This window comes from Lynx rufus, unplaced genomic scaffold (assembly GCF_022079265.1).
Source record: "Lynx rufus isolate CCGP_SWC_20201006 ecotype Redwood Valley unplaced genomic scaffold, mLynRuf1.p SCAF_9, whole genome shotgun sequence".
Taxonomy (NCBI): domain Eukaryota; kingdom Metazoa; phylum Chordata; class Mammalia; order Carnivora; family Felidae; genus Lynx; species Lynx rufus.
Genome location: NW_025814897.1, coordinates 63,471,040 through 63,488,740, shown reverse-complemented (window position 1 = coordinate 63,488,740; position 17,701 = coordinate 63,471,040). Strand labels below are relative to the sequence as shown.

At 45.6% G+C, this 17,701-nt stretch overlaps 1 protein-coding gene across 1 annotated transcript; it reads left to right on the top strand.

Moving 5' to 3' along the window:
- The first annotated feature begins 494 nt into the window (after positions 1-494).
- Positions 495-9,309, top strand: HPX (hemopexin). The gene is made up of 10 exons (XM_047070223.1): positions 495-577; positions 722-786; positions 884-955; positions 1,132-1,253; positions 3,136-3,289; positions 3,964-4,176; positions 4,434-4,565; positions 8,538-8,668; positions 8,749-8,911; positions 9,050-9,309. Exons 1-10 carry the CDS (start codon positions 495-497, stop codon positions 9,307-9,309), a joined length of 1,395 nt encoding a protein of 464 aa, XP_046926179.1.
- The last annotated feature ends 8,392 nt before the right edge of the window (positions 9,310-17,701 follow it).

The window sequence follows — 17,701 nt, the reverse complement described above, 5'->3', positions numbered from 1 at the left end:
TGTCTAAGTATGTTTGTATGAATGTCTGGTTGCTAAATATGTGTAAGTATCAGTGTCTTTAGCTATCTTAGAGCAGGGCTTGACACTTAGTACACAAAAGTGGTAATTTCCTCTTCTCTCCTCCCCCATTATAGAGGTAAATCCAACCACAGAAAGGTGCTTCTCAATCCATCTATGCCCTTCCTTGACCTTATGGGCACCTGGACCCATCACCAAGGTGATGAGAGTCACAACTGGGCATCAATGGCAGGGGCTAGTTACTGCTCAAAAGTCATTGAAGGGGGATGGGGCCTCTTGCCGGGAAGAGTTAGTCTTGGACTCAGATTTCTGTCCAGACCCTGACCTTATTTGCGCTGATGTAATCAGCCAATATTGGCATAGTTCTGACAGACAGGACTTGGAGTTTCAGCAGGCTCGTGGTGGGGGTGGTGCTGCTGCCATCTCTATATAGGGGGCTCATCCAGGTGCCCAGAGCTATCCTGTGGCATCTCAGCATGGCTCGTGCACTGGGAGTACCAGTTGCACTGGGGTTGTTGGGCCTGTGCTGGTCTCTGACCTTTGCCCACCCTCTTCCTCCGTGAGTAAAGCTGGGTTGGGGAAGGACTGGGGACTGGGCTAAAGTGGGATAGGGCGTTTTTAGGGCCCTGCAAGTTTGAAGACAGGAGCTAAAGGAGAGGGATTTGGCCCAGTGGATCCAGACAACTATCTGTCTTGTCTCTAGGGATGGTACCCCTGGGAACGGAGCTGAAGGTGGGAGTGGGGCCAGAGTGAACCCAGATGTGACAGGTGAGGCCCCAACTCCCTGAATCTGTCTGTCTGTCTGTGTCTCTGCATTGTATTACCTGACTGGTCTTTTACTTGTATCTCCCCACCTCCATCCCAGAACCCTGTTCGGATGGCTGGAGCTTTGATGCTACCACCCTGGATGAACATGGGGCCATGCTCTTTTTTAAAGGTAGGAGGGGCTGGGTTTGGGGCATTTGGGACTTCAGACTTGGTCCCATTCACTGAGGGTGTATCTGTCTGTGGAAGATCTCAGAAATTATCTGAGGGTATCACACACAGCTTCTCTGTAACTATCTCAGTAGGCCAAATGTTTGTTCTGGGTCCCTCAGAGTGTGTGTTTTTCAGGGGAGTTCGTGTGGAAGAGTCACAAATGGGTCCGGGAGTTAATCTCAGAGAGGTGGAAGAATTTCACCAGCCCTGTGGATGCTGCATTCCGCCGTGGTCACAACAGTGTCTTCCTCATCAAGGTACTTCTGGGCCAAGGTCAGGGCTGGGCCGGGAAGGGCTGGAATGGACATTATAGAGCCTCCCACAGGTGGCCCTAGCATGGACTCCTTACCTGTAGGTTCCAGATTTCCTCCCCCTGTGCCTCATTTTCTTGAAGAAGCTCAAGCCAAGGGAGTGTATGTGCATGTGGGCCTGGCAGGCACAGCATCCAGGGGCTATTCTTCAGGCCCAATCTTTATACAGACTTCTCTGCTACTCCTGATGCTTTTGTCCATCCTTTCCTTCCTGGTAATATCTTCCCTTGATTTCCATGACTCTGCATCAAGCACTCTTTGTATGGTGGCCAGGCTGTTCACAACGATGGCATCTGACTAGGGTGTGAGTGGAAGATGAAATCAAGTCTTCTGTGCTCACCAAGTCCCATGCCCTGGCCCAGGCTATGTCTGCTCAGAGGAAGGGGCGCCTTCTCCTAATTTGCATAAGGTGCTGTGTGCTTGGGGCAGCCCTCGCTGCCAGCTTGATTTCCCCTCCTGCCTCTTTCTTGCTCTTTTGAAGCTTCTTATCCTCAGCCAGTCCCTGTATGTTCCTTGGAGATCTGTCCCAGATATACCCTCCCTGGGTGATCTCAACCATTGCTACAGCTCTGAGGACTCTCTGTGTTGTGGACACCAGATCTGGATATCTCCCAGAGCTCCAGACATCTCGTTCCTATTTCCTGCAGACATCTTCAACTTAGATGTTCTGTAGCACCTCAAATTCAATATCTCCCAAACTGAACTTAGTATCTTTCTCACAAACCTACCCTTCTGGCTGTGTCCCCTGTTTCACTAAGTGGTACCACACTGTGCCAATTCCTACAAGTCAGGTACACATGGGGCTCGAGTTCTGGCCTTTGGTTATCTTTCCAAGCTTTTCTCCTCCCCCACCACATTCACTGTGTGCCAGCTACATGAGACCACATGAGTTGTTTGTGCAGGCTTTGTGCCGGCTGCTCCCTCTGCTCCCTCTGCTCCCTCTGCTGGTAACACCCTTTCCACACTTGTCCACCTGAAAAATTCCTACTCAGGCCTAAATGCTTCCTCCTCTGTGAAGGCTTCCAGGAATTCTCTAAGTAAGCTTAAACACTGTGCCTATATTCCCAATGCATTTCACATGTTTCCACTTTGGTGGCTGCATAGCTAGGATTGTAGGAACCTTTCTGCTTTTCTACAGTGAACTCTTTGAAGGCAGAGACAATCTTGTTATCCTTTTATCCTCAGTGCCTTTCACAATATCTGGCGTATGGTAGTCATTTAGCAACTGTTTCTTGAGTGAATGGATGAATACATAGATAAACAAATGAATGTATGAATGGATGGATGACTGCAGGATGACTATGTGTGGATGTGTTTGCCAAGACTAATGGTGTTACAGATAAGTGTGCCATGGGAGTCTCTGGTTGTACACAGCCAGATGTGTGCATGTGTTATAGCAACAGTGGTGGGATTTGCACAAACTAGTATTTGTGCAAGGGGTCAGCACATTGTTATCCACAGGTGGATCAAAAGTGTGTAGGCCTGGGGGCGCCTGGGTGGCGCAGTCGGTTAAGCGTCCGACTTCAGCCAGGTCACGATCTCGCGGTCCGTGAGTTCGAGCCCCGCGTCAGGCTCTGGGCTGATGGCTCGGAGCCTGGAGCCTGTTTCCGATTCTGTGTCTCCCTCTCTCTCTGCCCCTCCCCCATTCATGCTCTGTCTCTCTCTGTCCCAAAAATAAATAAACGTTGAAAAAAAAAATTAAAAAAAAAAAGTGTGTAGGCCTACAGGAGGACATTGTATAGATGCAATATATCAAAGATGTTGTGTGTAAATGCAGAATGGCAGCATGTGGAGGTGCACAGTTAAAAATAGAGTGATTTATATGCAGGGGGACAAAGTCTGGGTGTACCCTCCGGAGAAGAAAGAGAAAGGATATCCTAAGTTGCTCCAAGAAGAGTTTCCTGGAATTCCATCCCCAGTGGATGCAGCTGTGGAATGTCACCGTGGGGAATGCCAAGATGAGGGTGTCCTCTTCTTCCAAGGTCAGTCGAGGCAGGAATAAGAGAGACTGGAGTAACGGTTGGTGGTGATTGAGGTAACACAGGGATGGTAGAGCCACCATATGGCTTCCCAAGGAAGGGAAGAAATAGAGATGCCAGTTATGATCTAGAGGTCAAATAGGGAAAGGAGAGGAAGTCATCCTGGGTGAGGTAATGGTGCAATTTTGCTAAAAGTTCTTCACTGTTCCCCATGACCCTTAGGATAAATCTGTATTCCTTAGTCTTACATATAAGGTTCTCCATGAGCAAGTTCCTACTGACCCTCCAGCCTCGACACTCATCATGCCCTTACCTTGAATATGAAACTCCAGAGACACTATGCTGTTCCCTATACACTCAATCTGCTTCATGCTTCAGACTTTCCTTTCTCTGGAGTTCCTTTTCCTCCTATTCTCTACCTTGTAACTCCTGCTTCAGGTATTAATTTAAATATCACCTTCTCTGGAAAGTTTTCCCTGTCTCTCCTCACCATACTTGCTGAGCCAATCATGTGCATTTTCCTGCTGAATTTTATTGTATGATCATTCTCAACTGTTTCCCTGCGGGCTGTGAGCTTCACATGGCCAGGATCATATCTGGCCCAGCTTGGGCCCAGTGCAAGTGTAAGGGAGGGTGTAGCCTGGCCCACTGAATGCTTGTTGATTGATCGGACAAAGGTAACCACACATGGTTCTGGGACTTGACTACGGGAGTGACAAAGGAGCGTTCCTGGCCGGCTGTTGGGAACTGCTCCTCTGCCCTGCGATGGCTCAGCCGCTACTACTGCTTCCGGGGTAACCAATTCCTGCGCTTCAACCCCGTCACGGGAGAGGTGCTTCCAAAGTACCCTCTGGATGTTCGAGACTACTTCATACCCTGCCCTGGCAGAGGTGAGAAAGCCCTAGCCCCTGAAACCTACTGGAATTCATCTACCTCCCCTGAGTTTTCATACCCCAGCTCCTACCTAAACTCTCTGGTATAGTACTTTGGCCCTTGCCCTAGCCCCATCTCCATGCTGGATCTTCCCAGTTGTCCTCCTGTGGGAGAAGCCTACATTCCCACTAATCCTTGCCATCTCTTCCACCTCAGACTGCATTCTGATCTCTGACCTCCCTCTGTGTTCCCCCTCACCTATTTCTCTTCCCAGGCCATGGACACAGGAATGGGACAGGCCATGGGAATGGTACCCACCCTGGCCATAGGGATGTGCGCTGTGGCCCAGATCTAGTCTTATCTGCACTGCTGACTGACAACCATGGTGCCACGTATGCCTTTAGTGGTGAGAGATACCCCTAATTCCCCCATCTCTGCCCTCCATTCCTCCCATCTCTTTCGCATGTATCTCCCATCTCTGATGTACTTCCTCCAATTTCATCACTGCATCCCTTATTTGTCCCCTTGGACCCCATCCTTAGCATCCTCAGCATGCAATTTTTTATCCCTCATCTCTTCTGATGCATATTGTTCAACCTTGTCTCTCATTGCCCAGGCCTCTAACTTCATCTACCTGTCTGCTTCCCAGTACCCTCTACTCTCAGGTCTGTGCCCTCTGTGGGTCCATATAACTCCTTATATTATATTCCCTTTGCTCTTGCACATCTTGCCAGGTCCTCTAGCTCCCCCTAAGTATATCCTTAGGAGTTCCATCTTTTTCCAAGTTCTTGTTCTTAGTTCAGGCCTCTGGGCACAGCATTACCTGGGGATGAGGTGTTCCTGTTGCTGAGGACCTGCAACATGTTTTGGGTCCCTTAGACCTTCACTAGCCCGAGGAGGTTTCTTCTTTTAGTGACTGGGGAGACACCTCTCTCCAGACCTGTGGCATTAATTGGTAAAGGCCATGTAATGATACCTAGGGATGTTCTGGGTTTAGTGAGGCACAAAGTGATGAGTCCTGATCCACACTTGAGGATAGCTCCAAGAGAAGGAGTAAAGCAACCACGTTACATTCAGCCCAAGATAAATGTATGATCAGGTACAAATGTAAAATAGTGGTGAGAACACAGAATGATGAAAATCCTGTTTTGCTCTTAAACCCTGGACAAATCTGATCAGACATGACTACCAAGCTATACTGAAAAAGACACAGTCATGAGGAGAGTATATCTCCACAACAGAAACGCATGCTATAATGAGAACATTCATCCATGATGAAACACACACCTGTAGTGAAAATAGAGACTTATACTGTAAATACATGCCCATGGTAAGAGCACATAACTATCAGACCATGAAGCTATGGTGAAAGCATAGGATCACCAGGAGAACACACAGAAAAAGTGAGACAGAGATAAAGGAAAGGAGGTAGAGATCATTGAGAAATCAGGGCCATAGGGACCACATGGGGATGTAGAGAGAATACCCAGCCATGGAGAGATTATAGAACCTCCAGGCCATGTGGCCCTAAATAGAATTTAGCTGTACTCCCAAATCAAAAGTATTAGATATGTTCCCTAGTTGATGACAGAGTACCAGCTATGGAGAGAATACCATTATGTTAAAAATCCCCAGCTGAAGTGAGAATTCACTATCTTGGTGAAAACACTCATGTGACTCAGCTACTTAGCATAGGGCTGGTCCTCTCTTCTCTCCGATATATCTTTCTTTCTCTGCGTCATAGCTTCTTACCTATTCTTCCCGCCTTTTCACAATGTTGGCTTGAACGAGGACCATCATGCCCTCTTCCTTCTCTCTATTCATGATCTTTTAGCCTCAGATCCAACTGGAAACTGCCTCACTTACTCTTTTTCCTACTTGGGTCGCCAGAGAGCAAACCTGACCCAGCCCATATTTTTATTCCAGACCACATTGAAGTGATTGCTGGTCAGTCTGTGCATTGGCTAGTGATGGAAAAGGGGTCATCACTTATTTCCTCTGTACAAAGAGCACCACAGCCCATTCTCAAAATAGGGGCCACGAGCAGGGTAGTTTCATAAGGAGGTGAAGGTGGATACGGAGTCTCCATGACATACCCAGTAAACAACTATAAAGAGAACTTGTGGTAGAGTGGGTAGAGTGAGAACATCAGCTATTTATTCAACAAATAATGATTGAGCACCTGAGAGGCACTGGGCATTTTTCTAGGCACTGGGATACAGTAGCCAACATAGCAGATGAGACACATGCCTTCATAGAGCTTGACTAAGGAAAACAGGGCAATAAGAAAGAAAAAGAAAAGAATAATTTAGGTAGTTGTGAAGTGTTCTGGGAACATCAGAATGTTTCTTATTCTCAAATACCATTTGGTATGGATTTAAAAATTGTTGATGTTTTTAAATATGAAATTGAAAATGTTAGGTGTCAAAAAAAGCTGCGAAGAAATTAGGACAGGATAATGAGATAGAGGTGAGGAAAATGAGGGTCCCCTTCTTTGAAGAAATGCTTTTGAGCTGGGATTTCAGTGATACAAAGGCATTAGGTACATAAAGCACTGGAGGAAAAGCATTTTAGGGAAGGTAGACAGCAGATACATTGATGAATCAGGAAAAAAGGCCAGTGAGGCTAAGGAACAGTGAAGGAGGAGGTGAGTGGTTTGAAAAGAGGGAAGCAGGGGCCAGATTAAATAGGCCTGGTAAGGATTTTCAACTGTGAAAGAAAGCCAGGAGGGGGCCTTGAGCATGACTGTGATATGTTCTCACTTATTTTTTGAAGATCATCCTGGAGTACCCAAGTCATTAAAGATATAATTGTATAAGCAGGGAATCCAGCTAGTACTTCTTGCAGTTGTCTGGATTAGACACAACAACAGCTTGGACTAGGATAATAGCAGAAGTGGTGAGGAGTCATCGTAATATATTTTGGAGGTTGAGCCAACAGCATTTTAAAAAAAAGTTTATTTATTTTTGAGAGACAGAGAGTGCTCATGAGAGAAAGGGAGGGGCAGAGAGAGAGGAAGAGAAAGGATCCCATGCAGGCCCTGTGCTGTCAACACAGAGCCCAGTGAGGGGCTCAAAGTCACAAACCGTGAGATCATGATGTGAGCCAGAATCAAGAGTCAGATACTTAACTGACTGAGCCACCTAGGCACCCCTCGAGCTGACAGCATTAACCAATGGATTGAATATTGGTTGGAGTGGGGAAGGGAAAAGAGAGGTTTCAAGAAATGACTTAGCTTTTGGGGCCTGGGCAACTAGGTGACCGGTAGTTCCTTTTCCTAAAATTGGGAAAGACTAGGGAAAGAGTAGGGGTGTGTGTGCGTGTGTGTGTGTATGTGCATGTGTGTGTGTGTGTGCGTGCATGCGCACATACGTGTATGTATTTGGCAGGGGGCAGAAATCAGTTTGCATAGGGTAGGCTTTTGGTGCCTAATGGACCCACATGGACATGTTGGGTAGGCAGTTTAGTTTAAGCCTCATGCTCAAAGGAGAGGTCCATGAAAGCTGAAGAAGACAGATCAAAAGTCATCAGCATAAAGATGGTATTTAAAGCCCTGGACTGGGTGAAATCACCAAGGCAGTGAGTGTAGGTAGTGACAAGGCCCAAACTAGAGGATTCCAATATAAGATACCAGGCTAAAGAGAAGAATAGTCAAAAAAAATTTAGAAGAACACTGGAAGAGGCTGGTATCACAGGAGCCAAGATCCAAAAAAAGATCTTTCAAGAAGGGAGTCGTGAGCAGTCAAATGCTGCTGAGAGGCGGAGCAGGATGGAGACAGAATCGACGATTAGATTTGGCAAGTTGGAGGACACTGACGACCTTGAAAAGTACAGTTTCAATGGAGGAGGACATAAGTGTAAGTGAAGTGGGGTAAGGAAGGAAAGATAAATGGGAACTTAGACAATTCCTTTAATAAGTTGTTATGAAATGGGGAGAAGAAAATGAGGATGCTGGTCTGGCTACTCCCTCATTCTCCTGTCACCTCAAGGGATTAGAGAACACCACCAGAATGAGAACACTCAGTGGGAGTGTGCTGTGGTGCTTCCCTTTCAACTTCTGGTCACTGTGTCTCATCTGTAGTACTTTTGTACATGGATGTCTGAGATGTGTAGGGAGCATCCACCAACCTTCTTGGGACTTTGGCCACTGTTCTCCATGCTTGCCCTTCTGTCAGGTCCCCAGTGACTCCAGCTCCAATCAGGTCACCATGCCCAACTTTGCTGAAGTCCTGCTCTAGCTCCTCTCACCTGGCCTCTTCACTCTTGGCCTCTGGATGTTCTCTCCTCCTTCTCAGGACCTATTCCTGTACCTGTTACTTGCCTGTTCACTGCCTGGCCTTTTACTACCAGCACTAAAGGTACCTCTGATACCCCACAGGGTCCCACTACTGGCGTCTGGACACCAGCCGGGATGGGTGGCACAGCTGGCCCATTGTCCATCAGTGGCCCCAGGGTCCTTCAACAGTGGATGCTGCCTTTTCCTGGGATGATAAACTTTACCTGATCCAGGTATGTGTTGGGAGAGAAGCTTGAAATGGTGACTGGGAGAATATCCAGCTCTATGCTGATTAATGTCCTTTTTCCTCCAGGGCACTCAGATATATATCTTCTTGACTAAAGGAGGCTATACTCTAGTAGATGGTTATCCAAAGAGGCTGGAGAAGGAATTTGGGAGCCCTCATGGGATCAACCTTGAGGCTGTAGATGCAGCCTTTACTTGTCCTGGGTCTTCTCGGCTCCACATTATGGCAGGTGAGGGGCATCTGGCTACTAAAGGGTGACTTATTCTGCTATATCTCCATGGCATAGATCCCCATCAGGGCATAAGAAGGGCAAGATCAGGATCCCCATGATGTGTAAGCCATATTATGTCTGATGCCTTCTTCCCAGGACGGAAGCTGTGGTGGCTGGACCTGGAGTTAGGAGCCCAAGCCACATGGACGGAGCTTCCTTGGCCCCATGAGAAGGTTGATGGGGCCCTGTGTGTGGAAAAGTCCCTTGGCCCCAACTCATGTTCTGCCAACGGCCCTGGCTTGTACCTCATCCATGGCCCCGATTTGTACTGCTACAGTGATGTGGAGAAACTGAACACAGCCAAGACCCTACCCCAGCCCCTGAGAGTGGACAGCCTCCTGGGCTGCAGTCATTGAGAGGAGGGCTCTTGACATGAGTCTGGCATAGCCCCTTCTGCCTATTTTCTTTACAATAAAGCCAGAGTGCTTCTTTGCTGGACTCAAGGGGCCCTGGTTGTGGAACAATCTCATTTCTTCCTTTGAATTAAGAAGCTAATGACATCTCTTTGAAGGCTCTCAAGTTCAAATGAGGCTGTGGGAAGCAAGGGAGGGGAGGGCTGAGGGACAAATCCCTGGAAGTAGATCCACACTCCAGACCACGGCCTTTTCTGGTTTAAGGCCAACCCCTCCTGACCTGGGGGCCCCTTGTTTTGTGGGAATTTGGTGGCTAGAACAGCAGACTGACAAGCTCCAACTGCCATACAGGGCTTTGCACTGGGAGGCCAGGTCATAGAGTGGTTCTTGATATGCACCAGTCAGTCCTACTGGACCAGGAGACTGCCTAAGGTTCCTTCACCAGCTTCAGTGGCTGGGAGGGAGGGAAGGAGATGAATCTGGGCCTCTTAGATCAGGATGGACCCAGGACTTGAGGTTGGCTGGGGCTGGGAACAGAGGTTAGGGGTGAGGCACCAGAGCTGTGGGGTCCACTCCCAAGAAGAATCTTGAGCTTTCTCCTTCATCCCTGATGATGTCTGGATGATTATCCTTATAGGGCTGGCTGCCCTTCCTTCCATCTGAGGGGTAAGGATAAGGCCAGAGTCTCAAGTCTGGGCCTCATTCAGTTGATGTACTACATCTAGGGCCATCACTGTATCATACTAGAGAGCTTGGAGGTGTCTAAACAGTTATCCAGCAATTCTGGTACTCAAGGTTAACTTTCTCCTCTCTGAGGAGGAAATCTAAGTCTCTTTATTCTCTTCTCCCACCTGCTCTGTCACTTGGAAGCCTCTAGCTTGTTTCCAAGGAACTCACAGAAAAGATCCTACTCATGCTTCTTTCATCCACTTACCTCCTATGTGCAGAGCAGTGTGTCAGTCAATGAATTACACAGTCCCTGCCCTCAATAATCTCCAACTCTATATCACGGTCAAGAGGGGGCCGCAGAGAAGGCATTAGACAAATGCAATAAAGTGAGATAGAGATTAAGGTGGAAGACTGTATATACAAAGGAGAGTGGAGCCAGCAATGCCTGGGATGAAGGGGTTAGGAAAGCCTTTACACATAACACTTAATCTGAGTTTCAAAAGAGGAGTAGAACGTATGGAATCCCTTTAGCAAATATATATTCACTGCCTACTATGCAGTACCATTCCAGGAGCATTATAGGCAGGAGGGAACACAAGCAAAGAAAAGCCAGAGCAGAAGAAATAGCCAGGATTGGGAACCACAGTAATTCAGGGGAGCTAGATGAAGGGCTGGTGGGAGATGAGGTTGGAGAAGGAGGCAGGGGCTTATGAGTTCATGCCAGGCTAAGAAGCTAAGATTTTGTCTGTCTTTGGGGGCAATGAAGACCTACTGAGGGATTTTAGACATGGGTATGGAGTGTTGAGGTTTACATTTTAGAGAGATCACTGTGACTGGGTGAAAGGAGGCCACAATGGATGTGAGATCACTGAGGAGACTGGTGCTGTTACTAGATGGTAAATCACATAGACCTGGACACTGGGTGGTAATGGAGATGAAGAGAAGTAGGTTGATCAAGAAGTATTTAGAAGACAGTCTATAGGGCTTGCTAAAATACTGGATAGAAGGCTGAGGGGGAAGTGAGAAATCTCACCTCCAAACTGCTCTGTGGCCCTTTTTCCCCACTCATAATTGCACCTCTCCTTCCCAAACTTCTCATGGCACCCTCTTGAATTCACCCAATGGTTAATAAGCTTCTCTATATTCTCTATACACTCCATAGTTAATACACTTCTCTATCTCTTTACCTCCAGCTTTAACTGAGATCAGGCTCTGCTCCAGGGTCCCCCCTCCTTTCCCTATAGCTGTCCCAATAGATGGGCAACAATATCAGTATTAGTATGACTCCCATACACATGTGTACCATTTCTCTTCCTCTTTAAAAAAAAAGTTTATTTTGAGAGAGAAAGAAAGAGGGTATGTGCATGCATGCACGAGAGTTGGGAAGGGGAAAGGAGAGAGACAGAGGGAATCCTAAGCAGGCTCCATGCTGTCAGTGCAGAGCCTGATGTGGGGCTGGATCTCATGAACCATGAGATCATGGCCTGAGCCGAAATCAAGACTTGGATGCTTAACTGACTGAACCACCGAGATGCCCCTCTTTCTTTCTTTCTTCCTTCCTTCCTTCCTTCCTTCCTTCCTTCCTTCCTTCCTTCCTTCCTTCCTTCCTCCCTCCCTTCCTTTTCTTTCTTTCTTTCTTTCTTGTTTAATATTTATTTATTTTGAGAGAGAGAGAGGGAGAGAGACCGAGAGAGGAGGGGGAGGGGCAGACAGAGGGAGACATAGAATCCAAAGCAGGCTCCAGGCTCTGAGCTGTTAGCACAGAGCCCAACGTGGGGCTCGAACTCACGAACTGTAAGATCATGACCTGAGCCAAAGTCAGATACTTAACCGACTGAGCCACCCAGGTATCCCTCTTCCTCTTTCTATGCAGGTTAAATTCCTAAATTCCTTCTTTGACATCATGCAAGTGAGCCATACCTCTCTCTTTTTTTTCTTTTTATGTTTATTTATATTGAGAAAGAAAGATAGAGAGTGAGCAGGGGAGGGGCAGAGAGAGAGGGAGAATCCTAAGCAGGCTCTGCACCATCAGCTTGGAGCCTGACATGGGGCTTGATCCCTCAAACCACAAGATCATGCCCTGAGCCAAAACCAAGAATCCGACGCTCAACTGACTGAACCACCCAGCTTCCCCAAGCCATGCCGTTCTTTTTTTTTTTTTAATGTTTATTTATTTTTGAGAGAGAGAGAGAGAGAGAGAGAGAGAGAGAGAGAGAGAGAGTGAGTGGGGGAGGGGCAGAGAGCGAGGGAGACAGAATCTCAAGCAGACTCCAGGCTCTGAGCTGTCAGCACAGAGCCTGATGTGGGGCTCTAACCCACGAACTGTAAGATCATGACCTAGCCGAAGTCGGACGACTAACCAACTGCACCACCCTTGTGCCCCCATACCATTCTTATGGCCATCATCTACCAACCTTCTGCTATGTCCTCTCAGTTGGTGAAGCCATCCAATTAGTATGACCAAACTCTGACCCTACTCATTATTCACAATTGCTCTTCCTGTGAAAAAATGCCTTAAGTTCCACCATCGCACTTGTGACCACAACCTCTTATCCTTGTTTCTGCCTCCTGCACAACTACATTCTCCTTCTCCACCTCCTTGATTTTATAGAGATGTTTGATCCCTTAATTATCTCCCAGTCCTCCATCCCCTCAAAGCCATTCTTTCCTTACCCTAGGTGAACATCAAGATTGATCACCTGAACAACTTACTTAACAATACTTTTATTTCTCTGTCCCCTCTAATTTCTACTTAATCTAGCTATAAAAAAAGAAAATAAAAAGAAAAGAAATACAAAAACCAATGTTAGGTCAGAAAAAGAGTGAGAACTTTAGAATCAGTCATGTCTGAATTCCAATCCTAGCTAGGCCACTTACTAACTCTGTATATTTGAGAAATTTAGCCTCTCTGAGTTTTGTGAGTGGTGTATGTGTGTGTACATGCATGTGTGTATGCAAAAAAGGAATGCATATTGTATTGATGGCTGTTCAATAAAAATACAGAAATCACTCCAGATATAACAAGTAGAGGAGGATTTAAAGCAAAGAATTTGTTACAAAGTTGTAAGGGAGGGGGGCAGCTGGCTGGCTTGGTCAGTAGAACATGTGACTCTTGACCTTAGGGTCATGAGTTGAAGCCCCACATCGGGTGCTGAGCTTACTTAACAACAACAACAACAACAACAACAACAACAACAACAACAACAACGTAATGGAGATCTGCAGAAGCATAAAAAGGAAAACAGAGTTATTCAGAGACCAGGAAACTACCATTCACCTTGGTTTAGAGGGGGAAAAGGGAGAAAAGTTATTGCCCAAGAACCAAGGAGCTGGAATGTACACATCTACATGAGTGGATCAAGGAGCTGGAGCCTACAAATCTGCACTAGCTGCTGATGCACCTGGAGTTTGCACTGCTGATGCTACTGGAATCACCTCTGCTTTTGCTGGGCAGGAACCACTGCTGCTGATGTTGCCAGAGGCACCTCTCCCTTCCCCCTACTCTCCTCATGCTACAAAGGCATCTGAGAAATGTGGCTTTCAGATTTCCAGCCCGGTTAGTACAGGGGAGGCTACAGAAGAGTGGGTGTGGGGATGAGTACCAATAGGCAACATCTGCCACATATATTCATCATATATGAGTTGGGTGATAAAACCTAACTCAAATTAGTATTAATTAAGCACAAAGGAAATTTACTGACTTACGGGACTTTAGGCAGAGGTAAATATAGGTATTAAATTGATGTTGTCAGGCATCTGTCTCACTCCACCCCTTAGCTCTGCCTTGAGTTGGCTTTGTTCTCAGGCAGGCTCATCCCTCCCTGTGGCAAGATGTCTACCAGGTTTGCCTTCTATGAACACCTCTTGCCCAACAGTTGCAGGAAACTGCTCATATTCTATCATGTACCCATTTCTGAATTGATCACTTTGACCTGACTCTAGGTTAGGGATCCAGCACTGACATGGATATGGGACTGAGATGATTCCCGTCTGAACCACATAGAGTGGGGTGGGGATGGATCTTCAGAGAAAACTGATGTGCTGTTACCAATAAGAAGGGGGTGGGTGCCGTGCAGATAACAACAATGGCAACAACATGTTCATGACAGGGTAATACTCACCTTATAAGGTTTTTCTTGTTCTTCATCCAAACGTATTGCTTCCTCAGATAAAGATTTTGACAATATTGATATCACCAGGTGCAAAATCCCTCAACCTCTTGCCTGCTCCACTTTATTAATTACCCTACCTATACCCTTGTCTTCATTTCTATCCATTCAGCCCATAAAGTTAAGGTGTCTAATTCTTCTCCATGAACTCTTGATCTTACCTCCTCTTATTGCCTCCAGGATCTCCCTCCATCTCTCATCATCTTTTTTCTTTCCTTTTTTTTTAAAGTTTACTTTGAGAGAGAGAGAGAGAGAGAGAGAGAGAGAGAGAGAGAGAGAGAGAAAGTTGGGGAGGGAGAGAGAGGGAGAGAGAGAGAATCCCAAACAGGCTCTGTCAGCGCAGAGCCTGATCAGGGGCTCAAACTCACCAACTGTGAGATCATGACCTGAGCAAAAGTAGGATGCTTAAATGACTGAGCCACCCAGGTGCCCCTCATCATCTTTTTTATTTTCAAATTCATCTTCTCCACTGGTATCTTTTTGTAATTTATACCCATGTTCAAGTCTCTACCATCTTAAAAAGACAAAACCAGAATCTTTAACTTCACATATCACTTTTCACCTGTCTATTCCTTCTTCCAAATTTCTCGAAAGGGGGGGGGTCTGCACTTATTTATTCTACTTCCTTATTTTCATTTGTTCAATGTTCTTGCATTGTGGCTTCTGCCCTCATTTTCTGCTGACACAGATCATATCATGAGGATCCAGGCCTTCAATGTTGCCAAATTCAAAGGATACTTTTTTATTGGAAATCTTTGCTGCATTCAATGCTGTTGACCACTTCTTCCTCCTTGAAAGTCTTTCCTCCCTTGGATTTCTTCCATGACATTACTCTTTGCTGATTGTTCTCTTACTGTGTCTTCTCAGTTTTCTTCTTAGCCTTCTTTTCCTCTGCTGGCTCCCCAAATGCTGGTGGTACTCCTAGACTTCACCTCAGTCCTTTTCTCTTCTCACCCTATATCCTCTTCCCAGGAATATACTAAAATAGTTCTGTTCAAGAAGGGCATTAAGCAAGTCCTTGCTAGGCCTAGCATCTGACTTATGAATGCCACTCCATATAATATTTGGAAATATTTTACTCCTTATAGATTTTTCAAATCATAAAAACCACCCAGAAGAGGGTTTATTGAATAAACTACAAGAAAAATTGCAATATCAAAGCAATACTTATATACAGTGGTATAAACGGCTGCCTTTGCATCTTTAAGTGTCTTTGCTGCTAATAGAGATGAAGGATCTATTCTTCCATATAGGTGACACAGGTGCCAACTGCCTGGTAATGTTAAATGGCTGGTTTATTAATCAAAAAAGCGTAAAGCCAGTATTCTTGGTATGTGACTTTGGATAGATTTGCTTTTTTTTTTTTTAAGTTTATTTATTTATTAATTTTGAGAGAGAGAGAGAGGGAGGGAGAGAGGTGTGTGTGTAAGCAGGGAAGGGGCAGAGAGAGAGGGAGAGAAAATCCCAAGCAGGCTCTGCGCTGTTAGTGTGGAGCCCGATGCAGGATTCAAACTCACAAACTGTGAGATCGTGACCTAAGCTGAAACCAAGAGTTGAGTGCTTAACCAACTGAGCCATCCAGGTGCCCCTGGATAGACTTGCTTCTAAATAAAGTTTTTTCCTAATAGTTTCAAAGTAATAACTTTAAAAGATTGCTGCCTCAGAGGGACCTACATTGGTCAGAACCACACACTGAGCATCTGAGGCAGTTCATAGGCTATTGATTGCTCTGAGGCCATGGAGAGCATTAGAAATTGAGAAGAGATACAGTAGAGAAAGGATGGGTGAAGGACACAGTTTGACTCCCCATCATTCAGGAAGCTTTGCAGACTCATGAAGGGATCAGGGATTCAAGAAGACTGTGTGTAGGTCAAACTGCACTATGTGTGAACTGTACAATTTCCTTTTTTACATCTTAGGTAATTAGACTCCTTTCCCCACCTTCCCCACCCTGTACTGTGTGCCTCTGGTTATCTGAAGAGATTTCCCTGAATACTGCAGCCATCCTACTCAATGGGATTGGGAAGACAAGTATTCTGATTTGTAAATGGGTGATATTTCTGGATTTTTTCATTTGCTCCAGCAGAAATCCAGAAGTCATCTCTTTATTCATACTTCCATAGCCAATCAGTCAAATGATCACTATTTTTGTGAATTCTACCTACTGAATTTTTGTTAAACCTATGCAACTTTCTCCATCCCTACTCCCACCACTATAATTATTTGCTACCTAGACTACATCAATTGCCTCCTAACTGGTCCCCACACTGCCAATTTTGCCCTCCTCCTATCTATTCTCCACTTAGCAGCTGAAGTGATCTTGTAAAATACAAGGGGGAACATTCTACTCCCCTGCCTCAAACCCTCTGATGATTATTTATTCCCCTTAAAATAATGTCCAGAATGCTTAGCCTAATATACAAGGCCCTTTTTGATTTGGTACCTATCCACCTTTCTAGCTCATCTAATAAGATGAGAATACTTCTCCATTCTCACATCCATATTGGCCTTCTTGTACTTCTCCTTGGCCTTGGAGTGATTTCCTCTTCTTCTGGATGACCTCCATCTCCTTTACCCCTTCCCCTCTCATAAGTGCCACTGCCTTATAAAAGCCTTCCCAAACCTCCCAGGCCAAATTTAGTCTGCTCCTAGCATCCTGTCCATCTCATTCAAGATAGTCATGACATTTCTAACCACATGTTAATGTCTCTTTCCCCTGTTATTCAAGTTTTATGAATGTGGGGACAATGCCATGTATTCTTGTTTCTTTACATGTTCCTAGCACCAAGGACAGTGCCTCACAATTATTTGTTGAAAGAAAGAATGAATGAATGAGGAGGACACCCTTCCTCTCTTGGATAATTCTTACTCATCTTTCAAGAACCAAGGTCAGATATTATATCTTCAGATTGGGTTACAGTAAAATCTGATTCATCTTTGGATCCTTAGGTTGTAGGTTGGGACCTGGTACATGGTTCATATATCATAAATGTTTGTCAAATCACAATAAACTCTTGGCCAGGAATTAATAATTATTGAAACTGAATGATGGGTATATGAGGGTTCTTTATACTGTTAAGTCTCCTTTTGTATATATTTGAAATTTTCCATAGTAAACAAATTTAAAACATTCATATTCACCTCAAGTCAAGTGAAAGTGTAGTCAAGGATGATCTTGAGGCTTCTGGCTTGGACAATCAAGTAGATGGTGGTGCCATTCACTGGGAAGGGCGAAGTAGAACTGTATCCAGGCTACTGTGTATGTGTGTGTCTGTGTATGCGTGTGTTGGGGAGAGTTCTTTTTCACCACAGTGAAACTTCTTAGAAGGCCAATAAAAGGATGAGGTAATGAATTTAGATTTGGACATCTTTAGTTTGAAGTACCTTGAGGGCTTCTCCAGTCAGTTGTTCAATGGCTAGCATTTCCAATAAATTGAAACCTCTGCCTTAGAAGAATGAACCAGGCGAAGATTTCTGGATGGTAACATTCCCCCTCATATCCTTGATGGCCTCCTGGCCGCTGAGAACTATCCCACCATCCAAGGAGTAGTCTGTGC

Excerpts from the sequence above, each read along its gene's own strand:
- HPX (XM_047070223.1), top strand. The coding sequence starts at position 495 with ATGGCTCGTGCACTGGGAGTACCAGTTGCACTGGGGTTGTTGGGCCTG. Across the intron at positions 787-883 it reads AGTGAACCCAGATGTGACAG|AACCCTGTTCGGATGGCTGG; the intron begins GTGAGGCCCCAA and ends CCTCCATCCCAG. Across the intron at positions 4,566-8,537 it reads TGCCACGTATGCCTTTAGTG|GGTCCCACTACTGGCGTCTG; the intron begins GTGAGAGATACC and ends GATACCCCACAG.